This window comes from Oryza brachyantha, chromosome 12 (genome assembly GCF_000231095.2).
Source record: "Oryza brachyantha chromosome 12, ObraRS2, whole genome shotgun sequence".
Lineage (NCBI taxonomy): Eukaryota > Viridiplantae > Streptophyta > Magnoliopsida > Poales > Poaceae > Oryza > Oryza brachyantha.
Window position 1 is genome coordinate 3233454 of NC_023174.2, and position 22336 is coordinate 3255789.

The 22336-nt window shown below is 43.5% G+C and overlaps 4 protein-coding genes across 6 annotated transcripts; 2 read left to right on the plus strand and 2 right to left on the minus strand.

Annotated features, from left to right (window-relative positions):
- The first annotated feature begins 1496 nt into the window (after positions 1 to 1496).
- On the plus strand, positions 1497 to 5028 carry LOC102700666 (proteasome assembly chaperone 4). The gene is made up of 6 exons (XM_006663826.3): positions 1497 to 1683; positions 2547 to 2744; positions 3994 to 4062; positions 4158 to 4233; positions 4316 to 4380; positions 4455 to 5028. Exons 2-6 carry the CDS (start codon positions 2562 to 2564, stop codon positions 4545 to 4547), a joined length of 486 nt encoding a protein of 161 aa, XP_006663889.1. The 5' UTR covers positions 1497 to 1683; positions 2547 to 2561; the 3' UTR covers positions 4548 to 5028.
- A 3169-nt stretch (positions 5029 to 8197) lies between these two features.
- LOC102700387 (2-oxoisovalerate dehydrogenase subunit alpha 2, mitochondrial) lies at positions 8198 to 11784 on the plus strand. Of its 2 annotated transcripts, none has more exons than XM_006663825.3 (9): positions 8198 to 8631; positions 9515 to 9658; positions 9756 to 9938; positions 10045 to 10202; positions 10284 to 10383; positions 10470 to 10581; positions 10676 to 10815; positions 11077 to 11262; positions 11355 to 11784. In XM_006663825.3, exons 1-9 carry the CDS (start codon positions 8338 to 8340, stop codon positions 11520 to 11522), a joined length of 1485 nt encoding a protein of 494 aa, XP_006663888.2. In that variant the 5' UTR covers positions 8198 to 8337; the 3' UTR covers positions 11523 to 11784. The 2 variants fall into 2 exon arrangements, with proteins under 2 accessions (XP_006663888.2, XP_040385158.1); XM_040529224.1 differs by having other exon boundaries at positions 9518 to 9658.
- Positions 11785 to 11820: 36 nt separating this feature from the next.
- On the minus strand, positions 11821 to 14459 carry LOC102700102 (3'(2'),5'-bisphosphate nucleotidase-like). Its single transcript, XM_006663824.3, has 8 exons — positions 14197 to 14459; positions 13784 to 13859; positions 13559 to 13632; positions 13253 to 13455; positions 12807 to 13017; positions 12624 to 12722; positions 12392 to 12545; positions 11821 to 12005 (listed from the first exon to the last, which is right to left on the minus strand). The coding sequence occupies exons 1-8, from the start codon at positions 14287 to 14289 to the stop codon at positions 11842 to 11844; spliced, it is 1074 nt and encodes a 357-aa protein (XP_006663887.1). The 5' UTR covers positions 14290 to 14459; the 3' UTR covers positions 11821 to 11841.
- Positions 14460 to 14725: 266 nt separating this feature from the next.
- LOC102699826 (3'(2'),5'-bisphosphate nucleotidase) lies at positions 14726 to 18382 on the minus strand. 2 transcript variants are annotated; one of them, XM_006663823.3, is made up of 8 exons: positions 18211 to 18382; positions 17764 to 17839; positions 17429 to 17505; positions 17136 to 17338; positions 16001 to 16211; positions 15806 to 15904; positions 15549 to 15702; positions 14726 to 15451 (listed from the first exon to the last, which is right to left on the minus strand). In XM_006663823.3, the coding sequence occupies exons 1-8, from the start codon at positions 18295 to 18297 to the stop codon at positions 15279 to 15281; spliced, it is 1080 nt and encodes a 359-aa protein (XP_006663886.1). In that variant the 5' UTR covers positions 18298 to 18382; the 3' UTR covers positions 14726 to 15278. The 2 variants fall into 2 exon arrangements, with proteins under 2 accessions (XP_006663886.1, XP_040385159.1); XM_040529225.1 differs by lacking the exon at positions 18211 to 18382 and adding an exon at positions 18043 to 18105 and having other exon boundaries at positions 14727 to 15451.
- Between the last annotated feature and the right edge of the window lie 3954 nt (positions 18383 to 22336).

A 22336-nucleotide genomic window follows, 5' to 3' on the forward strand; every position in this document is an offset into this window, starting at 1 on the left:
TATCTTTAAGCTTTGGACTCAATCGGACTCTAGTTCCTGTCCGATTCGGACTCTAGTTCCTGTCCGATTCGGACTCCATCGACTGTATCTATGCCGCTTCAAGATTCCTGCCTTCAGCCGATTCGCCCCTTCCTATCCGACTCGATCTTTAGTTGTGTTTCAATTCCATAACGGCAATTTACCAAAATCCGGCGTTAACACCCGCGCGCTCTTGGTGTCATCCTCCATGCATACTATCTCTCTACAGCCAGCCCCATGGCATCCCCTGCCTGAGCCTCTAACTAAAGGCGCTAGCGCCGGTTGCGTGTTGGCCCGGAGCTAAAGCTTTCCCGGTCCCAGTGGTTCCCCCGTCGCACCCAATCCCCCGAACCCCTATCCAGACACCCTTTCCGACTGTAATTCTCCTGGAGCTCATGTTGTTTCTTCTGGTGATCTTTTTTTGAATAAAAAGGTAGAAGAGACTCTACCATGTATCCATTTCAATAAAATGGGTTGGTGTTACAAGTTAGAGTATAGAAGGGGAGGGTAGGGGATATACAGGGAAAGAAGAGTTTCCAGCTTCTTTCAGGTACATAAACAAAATAATAAAAGTTTAAAGGAAGAAAAAGCTTGTAAAATTTAGAGATGCCAAACAATCCATTGTTCATCATTCTTCTGGTTGAGTTGTTTACGCGGTGGCTCAATAAGTCAATAGTTTCTTTTATCTGCCTCAGTGTTTCTGGTAAGATTTGTATTTGCTGCTCAAACACTCTTTTGTTCCTTATTCTCCAGAGCGTGTATGGCTCCATAAGGATCACTCTTCTGTTGATCCTTGCTCCGTTGGTAGTCGCGTATGATGAGTTTATGGCAGTTGATAGGTCACTCATGATACATGTACTAGATATTGATGTGTTTTCATGGGTCAAATAGATCCGTAGAACTTTGGTGTGATGTGTAGCCAAGGTCCCAACAGCATGTGTATTAGATTGAGAAATTTAACTATAGACCACTCCATTTAGATGCTTTTAACAAAATACCACCTTCTAGCATGAGCTTATAAAAATGCCACCTCTCATCTAACTTTCTTAACAAAATGCCACTCCACTGAATTGGAAGCTGTATCTCTTCTTTTATTCAAAAATACGTGAAATGTCGTTGACGCCAATGATCTATTTGTAAATATTTTTCTTACATACTAGTTTTTTTCTAGAACTTTTTTACAAATAGATCCTTGGCGGATAGTCTTGGCACTGACAGTGGCGCGGACACATTGGACCTCGGCGTCGAGAAAAGATCCATTATTGATTTAAGTTTATTTGAGAATCTATTTATAAAGTAAGTTTTCTGAGAGGACTAAAATGTAAAAATTCCAGTCCTTCCCCACACCAGCTACGGACGCCGCCGCTTTCCCCGACCGCCGCGGCCTCCTCCCGCCGCCGGACCCCTGTTGACGCCGCCTTCCCCCGGCCTCCCGACCGCCGCCGCCCCCCCGGCCGACACCCCCTCCTCCGGCGTCAGCGCCCCCCAGGCCGCCGCCGCCTCCCCCTGCAGCCGCGGCCAGGTCGCCTCCTCAGGCCCGGCGCCAGCTCGCCTTCTCCGCCTGCCCCCGCCCTCCCCCGGCGTCCGCGACCTTCCCCGGCCGCCGCGGCCCAGCGCCGCCAGCTCTCCTCCCCCGGCAGGTACCCGGCCGTCGTGCAGCAGCAGGTAGTGCCTTTGGAGAGAGGGCATTTTTGACATTTCTTTTTTTTGGATGTAAAAAAAAAGAGAATACAGCTTCAAATACAGTGGAGTGGAGTGACATTTTGTTAAGAAAGGTAGATAATGGGTGGCATTTTTATAATAGAGGGTAGTATTTTGTTAAAGATCACTGAATGGAGTGGCCTATAGTTAAATTTCTCGCATTAGATTAGATAAATCGATCTGATCGTTTTAGTGTGATGTGGAGTGTTTTATCCAAATTAAATTTGAATTGTTAGATATGATGCTTGCTTGCATGCTCCGTGATGTACAGTGTATTTTTAGTCTTGGTAGTCATGACTCATGAGAATGGCTAATTGATTGTGGCTGGCTGATGAATGCTCCGTAGGCAATCCTTAACTTGTTTGTCTATTTATGCCGACCGTATTGTCTTATAGTTTACTTCAACTACTGAAATAATTTGGTGTGTACTCTGTATTTTTTTTGTTTGTAATAATGTATTTATTCATAAAACCGTATCTACCAAACAAACAGCCATATTATAAGACCGAGATTCTCACTGGCAACGACATGTGGGCTGAGCTCTGATAGGTATACTATGTTTAGTCATGTTTGCTTTGTTCTTTGATAAAATTTAGAAGTTTGTGATTGAACTTGCCATATCCCTATGTTTTTTTTTGTTTTGTAAATCATGCTCTGCTTTGTAAATTCTACCCCAACCTGATGACTGTGCCTCTTCTTTTTCATTTTCTCTTCCTTATGTATGAATTTGGTATGTGCCATTTCATTGCACACGGGTGCTATTACATTTTTTTTTTTTGTGGAGGACATGTTTGCTTCTCTAAGCAACTGTGCTGATCTCATTTCAGGGTTAGAGTCACATTATGGCTTCAGAGGAACTGAGAACAAGCTTTTCAGATTTGGTTGTGGGTTCGTCATCTCAGACAGACAGCCAAATCGATTCTTCAGGTGATCCATTGTCTCAGGGAGGTGTACAAATTACTTGCTTCACAGAGGATCTGCATGACGTTATCCTTCATTTTCAGATAATAAGGTTCTCTAAGCAGGTAAAGATGGTTTCCTGGTCCAAGTCCGTAATTCCAAAATATAAATGTAATTTTCTTTACAGTTCCAAAGTTTGTTTGGATCGATTCTCAATAAACAAAGAATTAATCTGTGTGAGTTTTGTCTGAGCTGTCAGTTTTGTGTATGGTAGCGTACTAATCGAGATGTTGATAATTGACAATACATATGTTTGGTTTGCTCCCTCAATTCCTCACTCTGGTATTACATCAAAATATTACTCAAGCAATGCATATCTGACTTGTAAACTGATCTAGTTAAGGTGCATTATCTGGAAATAGGGTAAATTTTAATGTGTCTATATTACCTTTATTTGTATGTCAGAACTCAGAACATAAAGCATGCTCTTATAAGGATGTTTCCTATGTCAGTTAATCTTTTTTTACATAGTTTTGTCATGAATATGATAAACAATGGTCAATGGTGGTGTTTGAGATTGGTGAGATTAAATGATTGAAGGATTAGCTGATTTTTGTGATAGCTATTTGAGGATATAAATGACTGAACTAACCAGTACAAAGTGAACATCTTACTTTAGCAAGCTCAGATGAGAAACTTCTATATAGAATTCTTTTGCATGAATTGCACTGTTTAGGAATTTGAAAAGCATGCCCATGAAAATACATAATTGCACATGACAACCGAACAGGACCAATATTTATGGTACTTCCTTGGGGATACACACAGCAGGTAGGATAGCTGGGTGGATAGATGGGTGGTGTGGCTTAGTTGGAATGAGAAGAAAATTTAGTTCGGAAGAACTTGAGGGAGTTAGATTAATTCTGATTTATTGATTAACTGAATAAAGATGCAATCCATCCTTCTATATTGATTTTATGACTTGACCCTAAGATAAAACTCGATCTAATCTTATCGCCTAACCAACAGACGTCAACTGATGCCATGCTGTGGTACTGTTCACAGGGTTGCTCAGGTAGTGTCTCCCTAGGCAGGTATTAAGCTGATCGTGTGCCTTGGCCTCCCGCGCAATGCCCATAACATCCCTAATAAAACTTCAACATAGTCTGTGATCTCTATGCTAGGCATATAAGGATGCAGCATACCATGTTTTAAATTGTAAGCATGGCCTGGTGTCATCTAATCTAGGTATAATTTGGATGATCATTTTGTTTGAATCTCATCATTCTTGTTTGCAGTACATTATGCAACAATGCTCTCTGTGCTGTGCAACATATCTATTTTGAGAATTGAGGATTCTCTTTGTAATTTCAGATCTATGCTTGGGTTGGATGCAACACAGCGAAGTTTGGCCATCTATATGCAGCTGCAACCACTCGTCCGGTAAAAATTAAGAGAAGTTATGTTCTCATAATTTGATGTATAACTATTTTAGAAACTAACGTTTCTCCCATATTGCCTCTTCATGGTCGTTGCAGGGTAATGGAGTGAGTGTCACCTCTGTACTAGGAGGAACCTCTGATAACACTGGTTCAGGCATGGCTCGTCGCTTAGGTACTATTTCTGTTTATATTTGGCCAGCATTGGTAGTATCTGTATATTCGAAAAAATAAAGCTTACGGCATTTATTTGTCAGTGCTGAAGACAGGTTTAAACATAGTTCTCGCATGCAACATTCCAAAAGACAGTCCCATTCTCGAGGTATGAATCTGCTCATGTTTATGTTAGAATTTCTATTTGCTAAAGTTATCAGTATCATAGGATCATGGTTTCAGGCTGCTGCAGAGAGGAAGCTGATAGAGAAATTGAGAGGTTTAGGTTATGCCAGACCCAAAGCAGGAGAGGCCAACACTTTCACGGCACAATGATGAGTACCTTTGAGCTCAGGTAGTTATACTGTAACCTATCATCAAGAACAGAAACCTTGTGATCTGCTAGCACCTCCATTCTGTGATCAGGATATCAAATATTCTGAACTACTACACGTATGTCAACCTTAAGGCTCACGAAGCACATGTGGTATCGGTCCTGAAGCTCTGTAGGTGGTTGGCAACTGCGACGTATTTATGGATTGATCAAAAACATTATCTATATGCAGATCATTTATCAGTGCCTAAAGCCAAATCTTGCGTCAAGGCATTTGTTGAATTTTCTGATGTTCTTGTATCCTCGGAGTGGTTGTTTGAAGTTTGTAGAGCGATTCTATGGGTAAGAAACTTTTCATACCACGGTTGTACGTAGGAATAAGTCCGCTGAACGTTCCTCAATTAAACGTGCAGTCTATTTTACCTCCCTCAACCCAAATTCCAGATATGTGTACCTCTCATCTTGTCCTTATCATACATCCAAGGTCCCAAGGCAGTATGTAGCATTTTTCTTCCTTGTTTTGCTGACGTGGACATGGCTGGGACCCAGTAGGCCATTGGGAAATTAATAGACGGAGTTAAATGTGAAGTCACGATGTCCTCATCTTGCCCTACGTCCCTAGCGTCGGCTTCATCGGTGGCACTCGTGTCGTCGAGGAGGCTGACCACGCGCGCACCAAGGCCTTCAGCATCGACCTCCTCCGTCGTGGCGCGCGCAGCTGGGCCGCCGAGCTCCGTGCCACCGTCGATGACATGCTTGTAGCCATCGAGAATGACCTCAACATGGAGGTCGGCAGCTTCTCGGTGTTCCTGCCCTTGCTCATCATGGAGGTCGGCAAGGCTGGCCACGGCGACCTGCGACGGAGGCTGCGGGAGGAGGTGCGCCACGTGCTGGGAGATGGTAGCGAGGTCGGGTTCGAGGCAGTGAGGGCGATGGCGCTGGTGCGGTCGACGGTGTACGAGGTGCTCTGGATGCAGCCGCCGGTGCCGCTGTAGTTTGGCTGGGCGCGGCGGGACTTCGTGCTGCGGTTGCACGTGGCGCGGCGTACGAGATCAGCAAGGGCGAGCTGCTGTGCGGGTACCAGCCGCTGGCCATGCACGATGCGGCGGTGTTTGACCTGCCGGACGAGTTCGTGCTAGAGAGGTTCATCAGCGATGACGGCGAGGTGCTGCTGCAGTACATATACTGGTCCAACGGGCCGAAGACCGGCGAGCCGTCGCCGGGGAACAAGCAGTGTGCAGCCAAGGAGGCAGGAGCTGTTCTGGCGATACGACTTCAAGTGTGACGCCACGTCCTTCATCATGCTCGACAAGAGGGAGCTCACTCCAAGCTAGAATGCCATCATTCTCATTCATCTCCTCATGCACATATGCATGTACAAATTAAATTAAATTCGAGTTGCTAGCCCCATATTTTTTTCTCTTTGAGCTGCTCGTAAACAAACATATATCTCCTCTGTTCTTCTGTGCGATAAGTATTTCGACGGTTTTGCGTGGATATGTACACATGATTCAAAATTATTTTGATAGTGATCCTAAATTTTCAGTTGAGAAAGCATGAAAGTAGAATCGCACGAAACGCAAATACTACTACTACAGTCAACTACAGCCTGCAGGCCCCGCACCGGCGTACCCGTCGCCCGCAGGCCACAGCTCGCCGGGCGTTGGCCTCTGCTCTGTGGGGTCCTCGCCAGCCGGCCGCCGCCTGGCCCAGCCTCCTTCCGTCCTCTCCTCCTCGGACCTCTGCGCCGACGGCTAGGATGCTCTAGCGCTCCCTATCGCCTCTCGGAGGCTCGTCGTCTCGGCCGTTGCGCGCCACACCCGCTCTCCTCTAGCGCGCTCACCACCGCCACCGCTCCCTCTCCACTCCATCGTCGGCGCGAGCTCGCCTCCCCTAGGGTTTGTGAGTAGAGCTACGACGCAACCTCACTTCTCCTAGTCAAACGATACATTTAACTCCGTCCAACTCTCCAACAGCCTCCTGACATGTGGGTCCCAGCCGTGTCCACATCAGCGAAACAGGACAGAAAATTGCTACATACTGTCTTAGGACCTTGGATGCACGGTAAGGACAAGATGAGGGATACACATTTCTGGTATTTGGGTTGAGGGATACAAAACAGACTACACGTTTAATTGAGGGACGTCAACTGGACTTATTCCTTGTACGTATAGCTGGCCAAATGAGCCGCCTGGCCTGGCACGGCCTAGTCATGATCGGGCCGTGCCAAAATGTGTCAGGCTGGCATGGCCTGATCAACATGCTAGGCCAAGTTGTGCTGGCCCATGGCCCATGGATAGCACTGGTGGCCCAGGCATGACCCAATCGTCGGGCTAGGTTGGCTCAGGCCGACACTGGCCGTGCCATGCCTTGCTCGGGCCAGGCTATCATACATCGTGCCTTGGGTCTTATGGGGTCTTATGGCCAACTATAGTTGGCCGATGACGGTTCGCGTGCGTCATGCCCTTCATCTATCCACTAGCGCCGTGTTTGCCATTTGGTTTCTACTTGGATCGTACCAAAAATCGTACCTGTAGCTATTTCCAAGGTTTTTATGGAAGAAAGCACTGTGGGTTGTCAGGTACAACGTACAGGTTGGACCATACAGAATCTTGAAAGGAAAATATAGGAGTACTACACATGAAACTAATTTGATCCAATTCGTTTGCATCTAGGGAGGGGGTGAGGGCGGGAAGAAGTTTTTTACATTGGTGTACATACACCCGTTGCTTGCATGTCATCTAAATAGCTATAAAAAATATGAAAAAATTTGACAAGACAAGATAGTTTGATATGAGTTATATCACTATACCAACATGCAAGTTTAAATTTAACTTCTACAAGTTGTAGCAAAAATAATAAAAACAATTATGAATTTGCGTATACTTGGTTTTAATTTTGTTTGTTTTTTTGTCACAACCGGTAGAAGTTGAATTTAAACATGCATGTTTGTGGAGTGATATAACTCATATTAATTTATCTTGTCAAATTTTTTTATATTTTTTGATGACTATTTAGATTACATACAATCACATACACCTGTGTGCTAAAAACTGTTTCCTGGTGAGGGCATCCTAGGCCGTCGCCTCACTGATGCGAATGACCCACATAATTTTCTGTATCTTTCTAAAAGTGTTAATTACCCTGAGTGTTACAGCCACACATTGCTTATTGAAAATGAAATTCCAGAGTTTACTTCCTCTTTCGACTCCGTGAGTATTCATATATTCAAAATTATGCTGTTCCAAAGATGGAAGACAGACAGCATCATCGTAGTAGTACAGTACCGCCACGTGGTCCTCGCCTCGAGCCCTTGCGCGGGCCCACACGTCAGCCACGGTCGCCGACGGGTGGGGTCCCCCTGCCACCTCGTCCGTCGCTCTCTCTCCCCTCCGCTCCTGTGAGCCGTGCCCGTCTACTCCTCCCCTCCTCTCTCCCTTCCCATGTCGTCGTCTCTGCCTCGCTCGCAAACTTATCTTTCCAACTCACTCTCGCCTCGGCCTCGCGCGCGTCGTCGTCGTCCTTTTTTTCCTTTGCTTCCTCTCCTTGTCTTCTTCCTCGCGCCATGCTCCAGCTGATGCACGGACGCACCCCACCTGTCATCGCTATCCAATTCCAACACGGACACCTAGTATAAGAGCTGAGGAGCTGAGCTGGGGCATGGCCAGTTTCTTGCTCTCGCGTTCTTGGCTGCGACCGCCATTCCAGACGATTCTTTTTGGGTTCTAGCTAGCTGCGAGAGAGAGAGAGAGAGTGGGTTGGAGTTGGAGGCAGGCTCGTCGTCTTCGTCCTATGGCGCCGTGGCTGCCGAGGGCGTCGTCCCAGCTCGCGCGCCGTGCGGCGAGGAGGCTGCTTTCCGGCCCCCCGCCGCCGCCGTCGTCGTCCCAGCATCGTCACTGCCCTCCCTCCGCCCCGTGGCTCCTCGGCTCGATGCCGCCGGTTCTTGGGGCGTCTCCGGCGGCGGCGGCGGGAGACCGCCGGGGGTTCTGCTCCGTCCGGCGTTTCACCGGGGAGAGCAGCGCCGCCGCCGCCGCCGCCGCCGTCGAGGAACCGGAGAACGGGTTGGTGGCCGGTGATGATCACCAGGTATGTGGACAGTGGACAGCACACGTGCTTACTGTTTTTTACTGGTTTTTTCACACATTTCTAAGGATACCTGTGCTCGTACGAATATTCAGAATATTTTGTCTGAATCATATAAAATTATGCAAATTGATGTCCTTCTGGGAATCTCGAAGGATGATCCTGGAAACTAATGAAAATTACATGTTCTTTATAATCCATTTGTGTTTTTTAAAAAATGCTTATATTAGATAGCAATTGAAAAATGGTTCCTTTCTCACATTTTTTCCTGATTGTAGTATACCATTTGTCATTTTCTTTCACAGCACCTTACATCTGTGTGTGTCCTCTCCTGAGCTGCAAACTTACCATAGGCCAAGCTGTCAATTCCAAACTGAGTTTTCAGGAAAGAAACAGAACATCTAAAAGAAAAGTAGTAGCATAGAACAATTGTGAATTGAATTGACAAAAAGTGATAAACTAATCAGATAAGGATGAGCTGATGTGTGGTTGCGTGATGTGTCAATGGGTTGGTGTGATTGTCTTTTGTTTGATAGGCTCACAAGGATGAGGAAACGTGTCATGATTATACTATTATTTAGTTTTAATACTCGATGCGCTTTCAGTGTCAATGGATGAGGTCAATGATTAGGAGTCTCTTCTCGTCTTCCACCTGTAAGAATGCTGACTTTAACATGATGGATTAATCAATGTTTAAATTTGTCCATCACTTTCAAGACCACTGTCAGATTCGGACTGATATGATTTGCCTTTATAATAATTCAAATCAAGTTCTTTGTGGTCTAAAAAATAATTTCATTCATGTGAAGTTCACTTTTGGTGGCCAATATTGGGACAAATTTATTATTCCCATGGGAAATTCATTTATTTTACACTATTACCACAGCAGATGGCAGTAGATTTCCCTGGAGGAAAGGTCTCCTTTGTTGCTGAAATGAACTTCCTTCCAGAGTCTCAGAAGGAAAGGATCAACTGTTACCGTGTTCTCGATGACGATGGCAGAACAATATCTGGTAGCAGATTCCAAGAGGTGTAGTAATATTCATGGCTCCATGAATAAGGATCATTCCTCAAACATGTTTTGAAATATCTTCAGTTCTGAAGTGTTTACAGCTCACTCTTGTCAGGTCAGTAAGGAGTTGGCTTTGAAGATGTACAGTGAAATGGTTACCCTCCAGGTGATGGATACAATCTTCTTTGAAGCTCAGAGGCAGGGAAGAATCTCATTCTACCTCACTTCACATGGTGAGGAGGCAATCAACATAGCTTCTGCTGCTGCACTTACTATTGATGACATTGTACTGCCTCAGGTATATATCAGTTACTCCAAAGAATGCTTATTAATCTAGCAATGATCATGAGAAGTGAGTTACTTACTGTCATTCTCTTGGCTGGGAACTTTGGAGCCAATTGTAGTACAGGGAACCTGGTGTTCTTCTATGGCGTGGCTTCACATTGCAGGAATTTGCGAACCAGTGCTTTGGGAATAAGCTGGACTATGGTAAAGGGAGGCAAATGCCAATTCACTATGGATCAAACCGTCTAAATTATTTCACGGTCTCATCACCTATCGCGTAAGTCTGAAATATCTCCTCTATGCCACAAAAATTCATGCAAGTCAAGAGCAGAGTTTACCATTTTTGATGATTCATCAGTACCCAGCTCCCTCATGCTGTTGGAGCTGCGTACTCTTTGAAGATGGACAAGAAAGATGCATGCACCATCACATATTTTGGTGATGGCGGCACAAGTGAGGTAGATTGATGAGCAATTAATCACCTGAATCATGTGTCAGCTACTACCTTGTTACCCAGAATTTCTGACAGATTGAATCTGTTCAGGGAGACTTCCATGCAGCACTCAACTTTGCTGCAGTTATGGAAGCGCCGGTGATCTTCTTCTGCCGCAACAATGGCTGGGCAATCAGCACCCCAACTAGTGAACAGTTCAGAAGTATTGACATGTTTCTCCATCTTGAATCCTGCATTACCATTACAATTTACAGGTGATCTGTGCAGTAACTTCTTGAATTCAACTGCTATTGCAGGTGATGGGGCTGTTATCCGTGGTCAGGCTTATGGAATGCGCAGCATCAGAGTAGATGGCAACGATGCACTTGCTGTGTACAGCGCAGTTCATGCAGCCAGGGAAATGGCTGTCAAGGAAGGGAGACCAATTTTAGTTGAGGTGAAAACATTTTTAAGTTACAATAACTGAAGATATTTTCTCTAGTACAACAAAAAATATTTCGAGGTACCAGCACCTCAGAGTACCAAATCATTTCTGATCGTTGGATCTAACAATACCCGTCCTGTTCGGCTAGATCCATAGTGGTAAACGATTTAGTACCGTGAGGTACCGGTACCTCGAGATACTTTTTGTTGGACCGGAGCAAATCTCATAACCGAAACATTGTCATTACATCAGTACTGAACATTAAACTTTCAGGCACTAACTTACCGAGTTGGTCATCACTCGACATCCGATGACTCAACCAAGTACAGGCCAGTTGATGAGATCGAGCATTGGCGAACAGCACGAGATCCGATTTCCAGGTACAGAAAATGGGTTCAGGGGAACGGCTGGTGGAATGATGAGGATGAATCTGAACTCAGGAACAATGTGAGACAAGAGGTAATGTTTTTTCTGTTGCAGTATGGTAGTCTATTGTCTAGCTCAATGTCATGTGCATGAAATCTGAAATTGTCAGTTTACTTTCCGTGCAGCTTCTGAAAGCCATTCAGGTAGCAGAAAGAATGCCGAAACCACCACTTGCTGAACTATTCACCGATGTTTATGATGAAATTCCTTCCAACCTACGGGAGCAAGAGCGTTTGCTGCGGGACACAATCAAGAAGCACCCTGCAGACTACCCAGCTGATGTGCATGTTTAGTTGTATTAGACTGGGAATAGGTTCCCATATTGTAGTGTAACTATTGATGATTTAGGTTTAGAGAATTGATAAATTACAACAATGTTTAGTTGTATTAAACTGGTGATGCAACATATCGAAATGAAATGAATAGGCATCAGATATTGTTATTCAAAGCCTCAAAACCATTAAAAAAAAACAAGGTATGAGATAATGGTACAGACAAAGTTTACTCATTCCAAGACAGGGTAAACAGTTATTATTGCACACGAATTGAAAATAACATCACAATTGCAGTGCTGGGACCACCCTTTGATCTGAATTCTGATGCATGAGTGAATTAGCCTAGTATTCCTTCCTGCTTCATAGCCTCTTGGGCAGCTTCTACAACTAATGGCATCAAATATTTGTTTGTTGCAATAATGCCACCTTCATGACCAAGATGTCTACCTTTAGAGAAATCCAAATCGTTTCCTGAAGCATCTTTTACCAAACCTCCAGCTTCTGCAAACATCAGAAACATAATCTTACCAAACAATCTTTATGTATTTATTTAGAGCTTTACTCCCATCTTTTTTTTTTGTACCATGAGATACTAAAATTCTCACTCGTGCTATCCACCTCACGATCAAATTGGTACTAAAATCCGACTATTGGTTATAATAAATCGAACGTCCGACTGTTGGTTATAATAGATCGAACGGTCACGATTATATGTTACCTTGAGATACTAGCTTGGTCGTATGGTAGATAGCACGAGTGGGGATATTAGTACTTACGGTATTAGTACCTCGTAGTACAAAAGTAAGGATGTGCGTAAAGCTCATTTATTTAAGAGTAGAAAGATCCTTAGCTCAATTCATTGTTGTGTGAGTATAGCTATATACTACCTGTGACAATAATAGACCCAGATGCATGATCCCATACAGTTAGTCTGCTACGATTGTGTGGAAAGCGCCAATAAATGGCACCGTCACCTCGGGCTATAGCAGCATATTTTGCTTGGCTATCAATTCTAACTGGAGGAGCCTGAATACCAAGTTTCTGCCAACAAAATATAATCAGATTTTCTTGTGTGATTCTTCATCCTAGAAACTTAAGCAGACAATTCTGGGGACTGACCTTTGCAATTGATGAAGTGCAGTCACGCATGGAGTGTCTTATTTCATAAGGTTCAAAGAATGAGGCATCCACAGGATTGTTTATAGAGCACACACTGATCTAAAATTGAAGTTGGAAAAAAATGAGGGTAAATAAAAGAAAATATTATTCAGAAAAGGGAATAAATAGAAAGAGCTAGATTACCTTTTGTCGCTGAGAGCCCTCTAATGTCTCAACTGTAGCTCCACAGCCAATTGTAGCAGAAAAGAGGGCACCGACTTGATCTCCAGAAGATCCACCATTGTGATTTCCTATTGATTTGAAAGGAAGATTTGGGCATGCCATTGCTCCCAAAACTACTTTGCCTTTGTCAAGTAATGCAAGTGCAATTGCGTATTGGTCTCCCCTTATGAAACTGCATAAATACAAATTTTGGTTTATGAAGCAAAATTCCTAGTGAAACATGGCAATAGTAACAAAGGTTTTGTATAGGATACTATTGTTGTATCAATAATTGGAGTATGGGGTATCAGGTATCATCATATGACCATAATATACTATGATGTTTTCAGAAACATTTGCTAAAAAAATGTGAAAGAAGAAATTAAGAAAATTTATGGCTGAATTCACATTATATCTTAAGAATTCACCCTTTGGTTCCATCTATTGGATCCAATATCCAATGTCTCCCAGAAGGACCTCCTTCAGATCTTCCACCATCAAGTGCCACCAGCACATCTTCCTTGGATAATGTGATGCTGTATGAACCATCATCCATGACGGTTTCATTTACGAGTTTGGTGATATGTTCCAAAATCTCTTCAGCTCCATCTTTCCTCAGGTCCTCTGAATCCTATATAGGTCAACAGATAATTAAAAAAAAAAGATGATTCCCTAGTTCTCTATGTGACGACTAACAAAATAAATCAAACTATACATTTTTAAATGTAAATTACCTCTTCTGCCACCATGGAAAATGTTTCAGAAGGTAATTCCATCTTCAGGACCAGACTTACCAATACTTGTGACCCTGCTCATGGAACGAAAACTAATCAGAAGTTCATATTCAGCACAAGTTCCATCACACATACTATCGATTCTTTCATGAAATACAATTACTTTTGTTGAAAGATCACCCATATATTTACAGAACAGACGAAGAACAAGGTATCAATAAGTACCATAGTCGGCGACTGTCACAGGGGTTCTGTCTGCCTTAGTTTGAACGTCCAATTTCAAGAGGTCCTGCTGCACTTTCTGAAGAAACAAGGGGGAGTGATTGTGGCGTATTTGTAAACAAAAAATAATTTGTGAATATAATTTTTATAAATATATTCTTAACGATCTAAAAGCTAAAACTAGAAAAATAGACTTCCATGAGAAAATCTCAAAATCAACTCTAAATTTAAGCTTAAAAATTTAAATTTTGATTTATAGCATAAGTGAAGCGAAAAGATGAACAGCGAAAGATGGATGTAAATGAACTCTAGATCGATCGTCACCAGCTAACAAGAGCACAAGTCAAGTGCAAAACTTCATGAGTTGATCTCAGCTCTAATAAAGCAGATAACGAGTGGAGGAGGCGAGAAATAACCTGGCAGAGGCGCGCGGCGAGGGCGACGGCCTTCTTGGCGGCGGCGTGCTCCGCCCTGTACGGGTTGCCGGCGGCCGGCGGCGGCGGCGACATGGCGGAGGGAGAGGTGGAGAGCAGGTGATGGATGCTTTAGTCAGTAGTAGAGTCAAACTGGTAATGTCCGGTGATTAGCCGCCTCAAACCAATAACGTCGTTAGATTAGGTACGAGTATAGAAGGCATCCAAAAATGTTCCGAAATAGTTGGGTGATGATGGTAAAAACCAAACGATATTTTTCTATATAAAAAATAATTTATGAATAAACTTTTAAATACATGGTCGTACTGATCTAAAAGCCAAACTAAAACATAAAATATAATAAAAAAGCCCCTAAAATCTACTCTAAGGTTAAAAGTTTAAATTTTAGTTTATAAATATAAGCAGAAGCGAAACGATGAATTAAGATTAAAAATTTAAATTTTAGTTTATAAATATAAGCATAAGCGAAATGATAGGGTTGCCTTAAACATTGGGCGTTTTCCTAACTACCGGTCCTTAGCATTTCCATAAATTTAAGGATAGATGCAGAAGAATATAATAGGACGAAAGAACTGCAATGGTGCTTTTCTGTCGAGCGAATGAATTCACCTGGAAATATTTCTTTCCTACGGTGTGACCAATCTTATTTTCATAGCGTTGTAGAAATGGTTACAACTATTTATATCTGCAATGGGTCCCACTCTAATGGCCAACTGTGCCACCTATATAGGCTATGTTGGCCTTAGCCCACAGGTTGCACAACCTGAGATTATTGCTAGTATGTAAATACAGTCCTGCCACAGCAGTTGGAACTTACATATAAATATTACCCAGAATTACAGGCTGAGGACAAATCAATAATTTCTGTGAATTCAGACAAAAGAACACGACAAAGCTCACCTACCAATTAAAATGCAGACATGTGCACCAATATGATATTGTATTTGCAACAACAAAAAAGGGGCGTGCACACAAATTAAAACAATGTTGACATGGGAACAGCACTGCAATTCTTATTATTATACGGACATATTATGATATTTGTGGATTGAAACAGACAACCTCTACAACGGGGAAGCAGCCTGGTTTTGCTCCTTGATGGCCTCTTGTACAGCCTTTAGGAGTGAAGGCATCAGCTGCTTGTTTGTTGCAATGATCCCTGTGTCGAGATCAAGAAATCTCCCCTTGGAGAAATCCAAATCGTTTCCTGATGCATCTGTCACCACACCTCCAGCTTCTGAAAAACACCACATACAGGACGTCAAATTAATTTTTAGTTTTTTTTTTCAGCTGGGTTGTATGTTTTCAATCAAAGAAAGGATCTTCGTATCTACCTGTCACAACGATTGAGCCGGCTGCATGATCCCAGATCTTCTCTCTGTAACCTCTGTGTGGAAAACGCAAGTAAATGGCACCGTCACCTCGGGCTAGGGCACCATATTTTGCTTGGCTATCGATTCTAACTGGAGGAGCTTGGACACCAAGTTTCTGACAGCATTCATAACCAGATTAGTACTATGCAACTATCATGGACCTGTGCTATGGTAATTCTCATGGACCTGTGCTAGGCAAAGAATAATTCAGGACAAACCTCGGCAATGGAACCTGTTAAATCATGCATGGAGTGTGCCCCTTCGTAGGACTCAAAGAATGATGCGTCAACTGGATTGTCGATGGAGCAGACACTAATCTAGAAGCGAAAATAACCAAAAGCAGATTAAAAAATAGTTTCATCCTCATATCAGCAAAAGTTGAAGTTATAATATAAAGTAAAAGGACATGTAACCTTTTGTGCCGGAGAGCCCTGTAAAGACTCTACTTCAGCTCCACAACCAATAGTAGCAGAAAAGAGAGCACCAACTTGATCTTCCGAAGAGCCACCATTAAGGTTGCCTATTGATCCCAAAGAAAGGTTGGGACAAGCCAATACACCCAAAACAACCTTACCCTCATCAAGCAGCGCCAGTGCAATAGCATACTGGTCTCCCCTTAAGAAACTGAGTTTAAGTTGTAAAAATATGAATTTAGGTCAGAAATTTTGAGATAATCAAATTATTGGCACCAAAAGAACAACTAGCAGCTAGTGTCAGCATTCTCAAGAACAGAACTGGACATGATTCATGAAATCTCTAAGTAGCATTGCCATTTGTACTGGCACTTTGCTGGGTGCTGGTCATCATGTTTCCAGCATTAACATGGCTTGAACAATGTGTCAGTCATCACAAATTTTTTGTTCCATCGCAGAGGTTCTCAGCATCACATTGTCAAAGTACTAATCTGGCAGCATCCTTTTTACATAAATATTTTAACTTTTTTGAACGCATATCTATTTTAAATGTAACCTAGTGTAAGACTAGAATGAAAAAGAAAGAAAACATAGGGTTATCGTTTGGCTTTTTTAGGGAAAAAGTCAAATGACATATTTGCAAATAAAAGATAATTTATGAATAAAACTTTTATATACGTGTTATTAACGATATAAAAACCAAGGCTGAAAAATAAACTACGATGAAAAACCCCAAAATCTACTCCAAATTTAAGATTGAAAATTCAAAATTTGGCTTACAAGTACAAGCAGAAGCAAAAAGATGGGGCTAATAGTATCAATTAACCTTGCGTGTGGTTCCAGACTTTCACTCATGCTATATACGAGTGTACTTTACTGCAGCACTGCAGCTTACAGCTAAATCTAATAAAACAGACAATATTGCAAGAATGGTAGGAATGTAAAAGTCAGCCTCTGGTCTTTTGAAGAGGAAAAAAGTAGTGCAATCTACTGTGCTATGCTCATTACAAACAACCGTAATAAAGCAGCATCATGAGTTTCAATTTGTGCAGTGAATGGTGGGAATGAACTGCTATTTTATGTTTTGACTGCAGACGATATTCTACAGCCCAGAGGTTTAGGTTAGCAAACTCACCCTTTAGTACCATCAATTGGATCAAGCACCCAGTGTCGCCCAGATGGACCTCCCTCAGACTTCCCGTCATCGATTGCAGAGAGAATACCTTCCTTTGAAAAGTAAATGCTGTATGAACCATCGTCCACAATAGTTTCATTTACGAGTTCGGTGATATTTTCTAAAATTTCTTCTGCGCCTTCTTTCCTCAATTCTTCTGAGTCCTATATGAGTACATATCCCAATGAATTGCAGAATACTTATGCACTGCCATTTGAAACCGGCAAGCAGAAAAAGAAACACATGGTCATTACCTCCTCAGCCACCATAGAGAAGGAAGCGGAAACTGGTGATTCCATTTTCAGGACAAGGCTTACCAATATTTGAGAGCCTACATGTACGAGAAGAAAACTAGAGGTAAAAAAAATGGTGAGCTGGGAGAAAGCAGAACTAACATGTAACGCATATAAGTGATGAAAAGAGCAAATTATCCTAGCTTCCCTTTACAGTATTCCCTAGCAACCCTCATTTATACTCTGTTAAGTGTAATGAATTCCAGATTCTGATGAAGTACACATGCTGATAATTTCAGTAGCAAACATCAAAAGCAGGAAACTTCACAACTGACAGATGATTGAACAACACATACCATAATCAGCAACTGTCACCGGACTTTTATCCGCCTTGGACTGAACATCAGACTGCAGAATGTCCTTTTGCACGGCCTTTATAGTATAAAACAGGGATCAGGATCAGTAAAATCCACCTTCAGAACGAAGCATCCAAATATCCACCAACAAGAAGGAGAAAAAAAAAAGACATTTAATCATCCTACTAATCACAGGCAGCTATGACTACCCACACACAATGTCACCACTCCATTCCAGCTTTGAAGCCGAAGAAACAAAATCACAAACACATTGCATACATTGCAGATATGTTCACATTGCAGTGCGCGACTTTGCCTTGACCCCATTTCTTGGAAATCCAGAGCGACAAGACGGCCCCCTCCCTCCCTCCTAGTATGGCAAAGTAGGAAGCAGACAAAGAAAAAAAAATACTAGGAGAGAAGGGGATAGGATAGGATAGGCTCCACCTGGCAGAGGCGGGCGGCGAGGGAGACGGCCTTCTTGGCGGCGGCGAGCTCGGCGGCGTAGGGGTTCCCGGTGGCGGGCTGCGACATGGCGCGAGAGGGGGAGGAGAGCGGGCGCGGGTAGGTGGGGAGGAGGCGGGGAGGAGGAGGAGGATAAGGGGCGCGGAGGAGGCGAGAGCGAGAGCGAGGCAGCGCGATGGTGAAGGCGGAGGCGGAGGAGAGGGAGGGGGAGACCGAGGCGAGGCCCACGCGCGCGGCAGCGGCGGCCATGTGTGACGTGTGCTACTGCTGCCTGCCGCTGTGTGTCGGCGCTGCGTATAGGCTTCCTGCCGGAGGAGGATCCACGGCCCACTGCAATGATGGCCCAATGCATAGTTGGCCCGCTTGGTTTAGTGGGCCTCTATTAGTGGATGTTAATCTGATACCTAATTTTAATTTCTTTACCGTAAGAGGTGACGAGATGGCATTAACATCCCCGTTACTACAGAACATGAACGAAGCGTTGGATGTATTGCCGATAGCGACGAACCCTCCTCCGCCAAATGCAGAAGGCCGTTGCGCAGATCCGTTACTACGCTGGACCAATATCACCCCACCTCCCCCAGTTAAACTATTCTCAAGTACTTTCATGCTCTTTTCTTGTTAAACTACTTTGAAGTACTGGTTTGATACTTGTTACGTCAAGAATGCACTGTAATGAGGATAGCCACTTGCCATTCATGTTTTAGTGTATGCCAAGGAGAACAATACTACAATGTTAACGCAGGAGAAAGGCCCGAGTAGGACCAGAGATGATGAACATATAGGGGATGAAGAAAGAAAAAAATAACATATGAAGAAGAAGATGAAAGAGAAGAATGAGAACCAACATGAATAGTAGACAAGGGAGAGAGACATCGTATAGTTCTTTATGTCATGGATAGGGAGGCCTCCGCTAACGAGAGAGTTGCTGATGACGAATCAACTGACGAAGAAGGTGTTGATGTAAATCCGTTTGAATGGTTGAATGAGGTTTTCTCTCAGGATTTATTATATCTGAGGATCTTAAGCAACGAGACATGTGTTTTAATTGTATAAGCAACTTAATCGGCTTATGCTTAATGATATAACCAACTGATTCATCCGGCATTGGTCTCAATCTTGAACTGTCTCAGTTCGGTCCAATCGTCTAAGATTGTTCCCAATGAATAACATGGATCATTTAATGTTATATATTACTCTGTCCAATAAATGTTGTTTTACATTTCCTTTTCATACACAAATTGTTATAAGGCCGTTTGTCATGAGCGGCTAGGTCCTAAAGTGTCCATTGGTTGTAAAGCCGATCGACTGCTTTAGGTTTAACCCTAATTTCTTTATATCTTGTCAGTTGTGGGGATAAACTGACTGACACGTCTATTTTCAACTAATTCTAAAAACTTAGGTCTTGCACTAGAGAGATACAGAGACTCCCATGCCTTCATGTGTGATACGTCAAATTGCTAAATTTGGCGTCAATAGGTTGACTGTGATATCTTGTTAATTATGCTATTTACTCGAATTCACTTGATACTATGGTAGGGTTACAACCCTCGCGCTTGCTCACTGCCATGGCTGAGCTATCCTATTTCTGCAGCCACTACATCTCTTCATCTTGCTCACCGGTGCAGACATCATTTCCTTAAGCAGCAAGCTTGTTGTTGTCCTTGAGCTTCCTTATGATTGCAAGTTTGGTTGATCTTGCATGTTGCCACCTAGGATGATAAGTCGTACAATATACCTAGATGCAAACAATGACAAGCAACACAACGACTGTGCCACGATGATGGCTATCAATCAAAGCTCACATATTTGTTGGCCTTCCCTTTGTCACCACCAATAACAGCCCAAGAAGACCAGCCTATGTCACTCCAAGATTGTCTATTTTCTCTTTTCTACTATCGATCGTCATAGGAGCCAAATCTAGTAGACGCCACCATGGCACAAGCATGAGATAAAGGAAGAAATCATGGACTGACATTGTCCACCATCCTTGTTGTTGTTGCCTTGCGAGCACTAGTAAGGAGGAAGACTAGAGTGAGGAGGACACCTGCATGAATGTAAGAGGCCTAAACAACCCGGCCGACAACAGGTTGTTCGCGAACTCGTCGTGTCTTCAAAGGCCACCATTGTCTGTCTCCAGGAAACAAAGCTAGCAACGATCTCCCGCCTCGATGTCAGCCGCATTCTAGGACCGGCGTTTGAACAAAATTTCTGCTATCTCCCGGCGACGGGCACACGAGGCGGAATCCTTCTAGTAGCCTTCGAACAGGTTTGCCGACTAGTTCAACCCACCGTCATGAACTATACCATCTCGGCAGACGTAACAGATAATCTCTCTTGGTCAATCACGGTAATTTACAGTCGCCAACTCCGTGCAGACAAACTGCTCTTCTTAGAGGAGATCAAGGTTTCCAAACAAATCCTCCTTGATCGATGGCTGCTAATAGGCGACTTTAATCTAATCCTCCAGGATTCAGACAAGAACAATGATAACATTTAACAGGGGGATGATGCGAGCTTTTTGGGCAGCGATCAATGAGCTATAGATCCTCGAAATCAAACTTGCTGGAAGAAATTTTACTTGGTCCAGTGAAACGGCCTCACCAACAATGACAAAGATCGATAGGGCTTTTTGTTCACTCAGCTAGGAAGCTCTATTCCCGGACAGTTTGCTCTTGCTGCTTTCTTTGCTAGTTTCGGATCATTGCCCTCTCCTCCTTCATGCACAACCGCAGCCTCAAACCCCGAGCATTTTCCATTTCAAAAACTACTTGTTGAAAATGCCAAGTTTCCAGGAAGTGTTCCAGTCAACCTGGGACAAAGTTGTTCACTCGCAAAATCCTCTAAACGCCTACACATAAAGTTCTGCAGAACAACAAAGGCTCTAAGGCTTTGGCAGAAAACCAACATCGGTGACATCAGGTGAAAGAGTGCGATCGGAACAGAACTAATTTATAGGCTATACCTGGCCCAAGAACACATGCCCCTTTCTCAGCAAGAACTGTTGTTTAGAAAAGAGGTTAAGCTTAAACTGCTCGGGCTAGCAGCCATACAAAAGACCTAGATCAAACAACAAGCGAGAATTACTTGGCTAAAGGAAGGCGATGCAAATACAAGATTTTTCTGCATCAAAGCAAATTCCAGAAGACAGAAAAATTGCATACACACGCTACAAACTGATCGAGGTTTAGTGGTGTCCCACCTTGAGAAAGAGACTGCCATCCTCAGGTACTTCGAGAATCTCCTCGGCACTCACTCCGACAGGTCCCATACCATAAACTTCGATCAGCTCCAAGAAATGAGCATCAACGTCTCCTCACTAGAAAAACCGTTCTCTGAAGATGAGATCAACAGAGCAATCGAAGACCTCAAAAATGAAAGCGCGCTAGGCCCTGACGGTTTCTCGGGAGCATTCTACAAGAGATGCTAGAACATCATTAGAGCAGATTTCATCGAAGCGGCCAAAGCCTTCTCACAAGGCAGATACCTCAACCTGGAACTGCTAAATAAGACACATATATATAGTTCTCCTCCCTTAAAAGGAAGGAGTAGAGACAGTTTCAGGATACAGACCGATCAGCCTCATCCACTCATTTGCGAAGGTGATTTCCAAAATCCTCGCCAAAAGGCTAGTCCCTCTCCTAGATAAATTAGTTTCACCCAATCAAAGCACGTTCATCAAGGGTCGTTGCATTCAAGATAATTTCCTCTTCGCCAGTAACACAATTAAGGAACTTCACCGATCCAACACACCGTCGCTCTTTCTAAAACAGGACATTGCAAAAGCCTTCAACTTGGTCTCTTGTCCATACTTACTCGACTGTATTAGAAGCCTAGGATTTGGAGACAGGTGGATAGATTGGATCGACACTCTGTTGGCTACTTCTTCATTCAGTGTCATCCTAAATGGGAAAGTAGGTCCACCTTTTAGGCATGCCAGGGGGCTTCGGCAGGGCGACCCCCTCTCCCCCATGTTGTTCATTCTAGCAATCGACCCTTTACAGGCGATACTGACTAAAGCCCAATAGGTAGGGTTGTTAAGCCCAATAGGTAGGGTTGTTACGCTCGGTGTCCATCGCCACAAAATCCTACAATTGCCTACTCTATG

Bases quoted from the DNA above. Each gene is read 5' to 3' on its own strand.
- LOC102699826 (XM_006663823.3), bottom strand. From the start codon at position 18,297: ATGTCGCAGCCCGCCACCGGGAACCCCTACGCCGCCGAGCTCGCCGCC. The intron at 17,339-17,428 runs GTAATGACCATG...GTACTCATATAG, and splicing joins TCTCTATGGTGGCTGAGGAG to GACTCAGAAGAATTGAGGAA. The intron at 15,452-15,548 runs GTAGATACGAAG...GGTGTTTTTCAG, and splicing joins CGGCTCAATCGTTGTGACAG to AAGCTGGAGGTGTGGTGACA.
- LOC102700387 (XM_006663825.3), top strand. From the start codon at position 8,338: ATGGCGCCGTGGCTGCCGAGGGCGTCGTCCCAGCTCGCGCGCCGTGCG. The intron at 10,582-10,675 runs GTATTGACATGT...CTGCTATTGCAG, and splicing joins AACTAGTGAACAGTTCAGAA to GTGATGGGGCTGTTATCCGT. The intron at 10,816-11,076 runs GTGAAAACATTT...TTAAACTTTCAG, and splicing joins GGAGACCAATTTTAGTTGAG to GCACTAACTTACCGAGTTGG.
- LOC102700666 (XM_006663826.3), top strand. From the start codon at position 2,562: ATGGCTTCAGAGGAACTGAGAACAAGCTTTTCAGATTTGGTTGTGGGT. The intron at 2,745-3,993 runs GTAAAGATGGTT...TTGTAATTTCAG, and splicing joins TAATAAGGTTCTCTAAGCAG to ATCTATGCTTGGGTTGGATG. The intron at 4,381-4,454 runs GTATGAATCTGC...TCATGGTTTCAG, and splicing joins AAGACAGTCCCATTCTCGAG to GCTGCTGCAGAGAGGAAGCT.
- LOC102700102 (XM_006663824.3), bottom strand. From the start codon at position 14,289: ATGTCGCCGCCGCCGCCGGCCGCCGGCAACCCGTACAGGGCGGAGCAC. The intron at 13,018-13,252 runs GTGAATTCTTAA...GTATTTATGCAG, and splicing joins CCAATAGATGGAACCAAAGG to TTTCATAAGGGGAGACCAAT. The intron at 12,546-12,623 runs GTCAGTCCCCAG...TTTTGTTGGCAG, and splicing joins GCACTTCATCAATTGCAAAG to AAACTTGGTATTCAGGCTCC.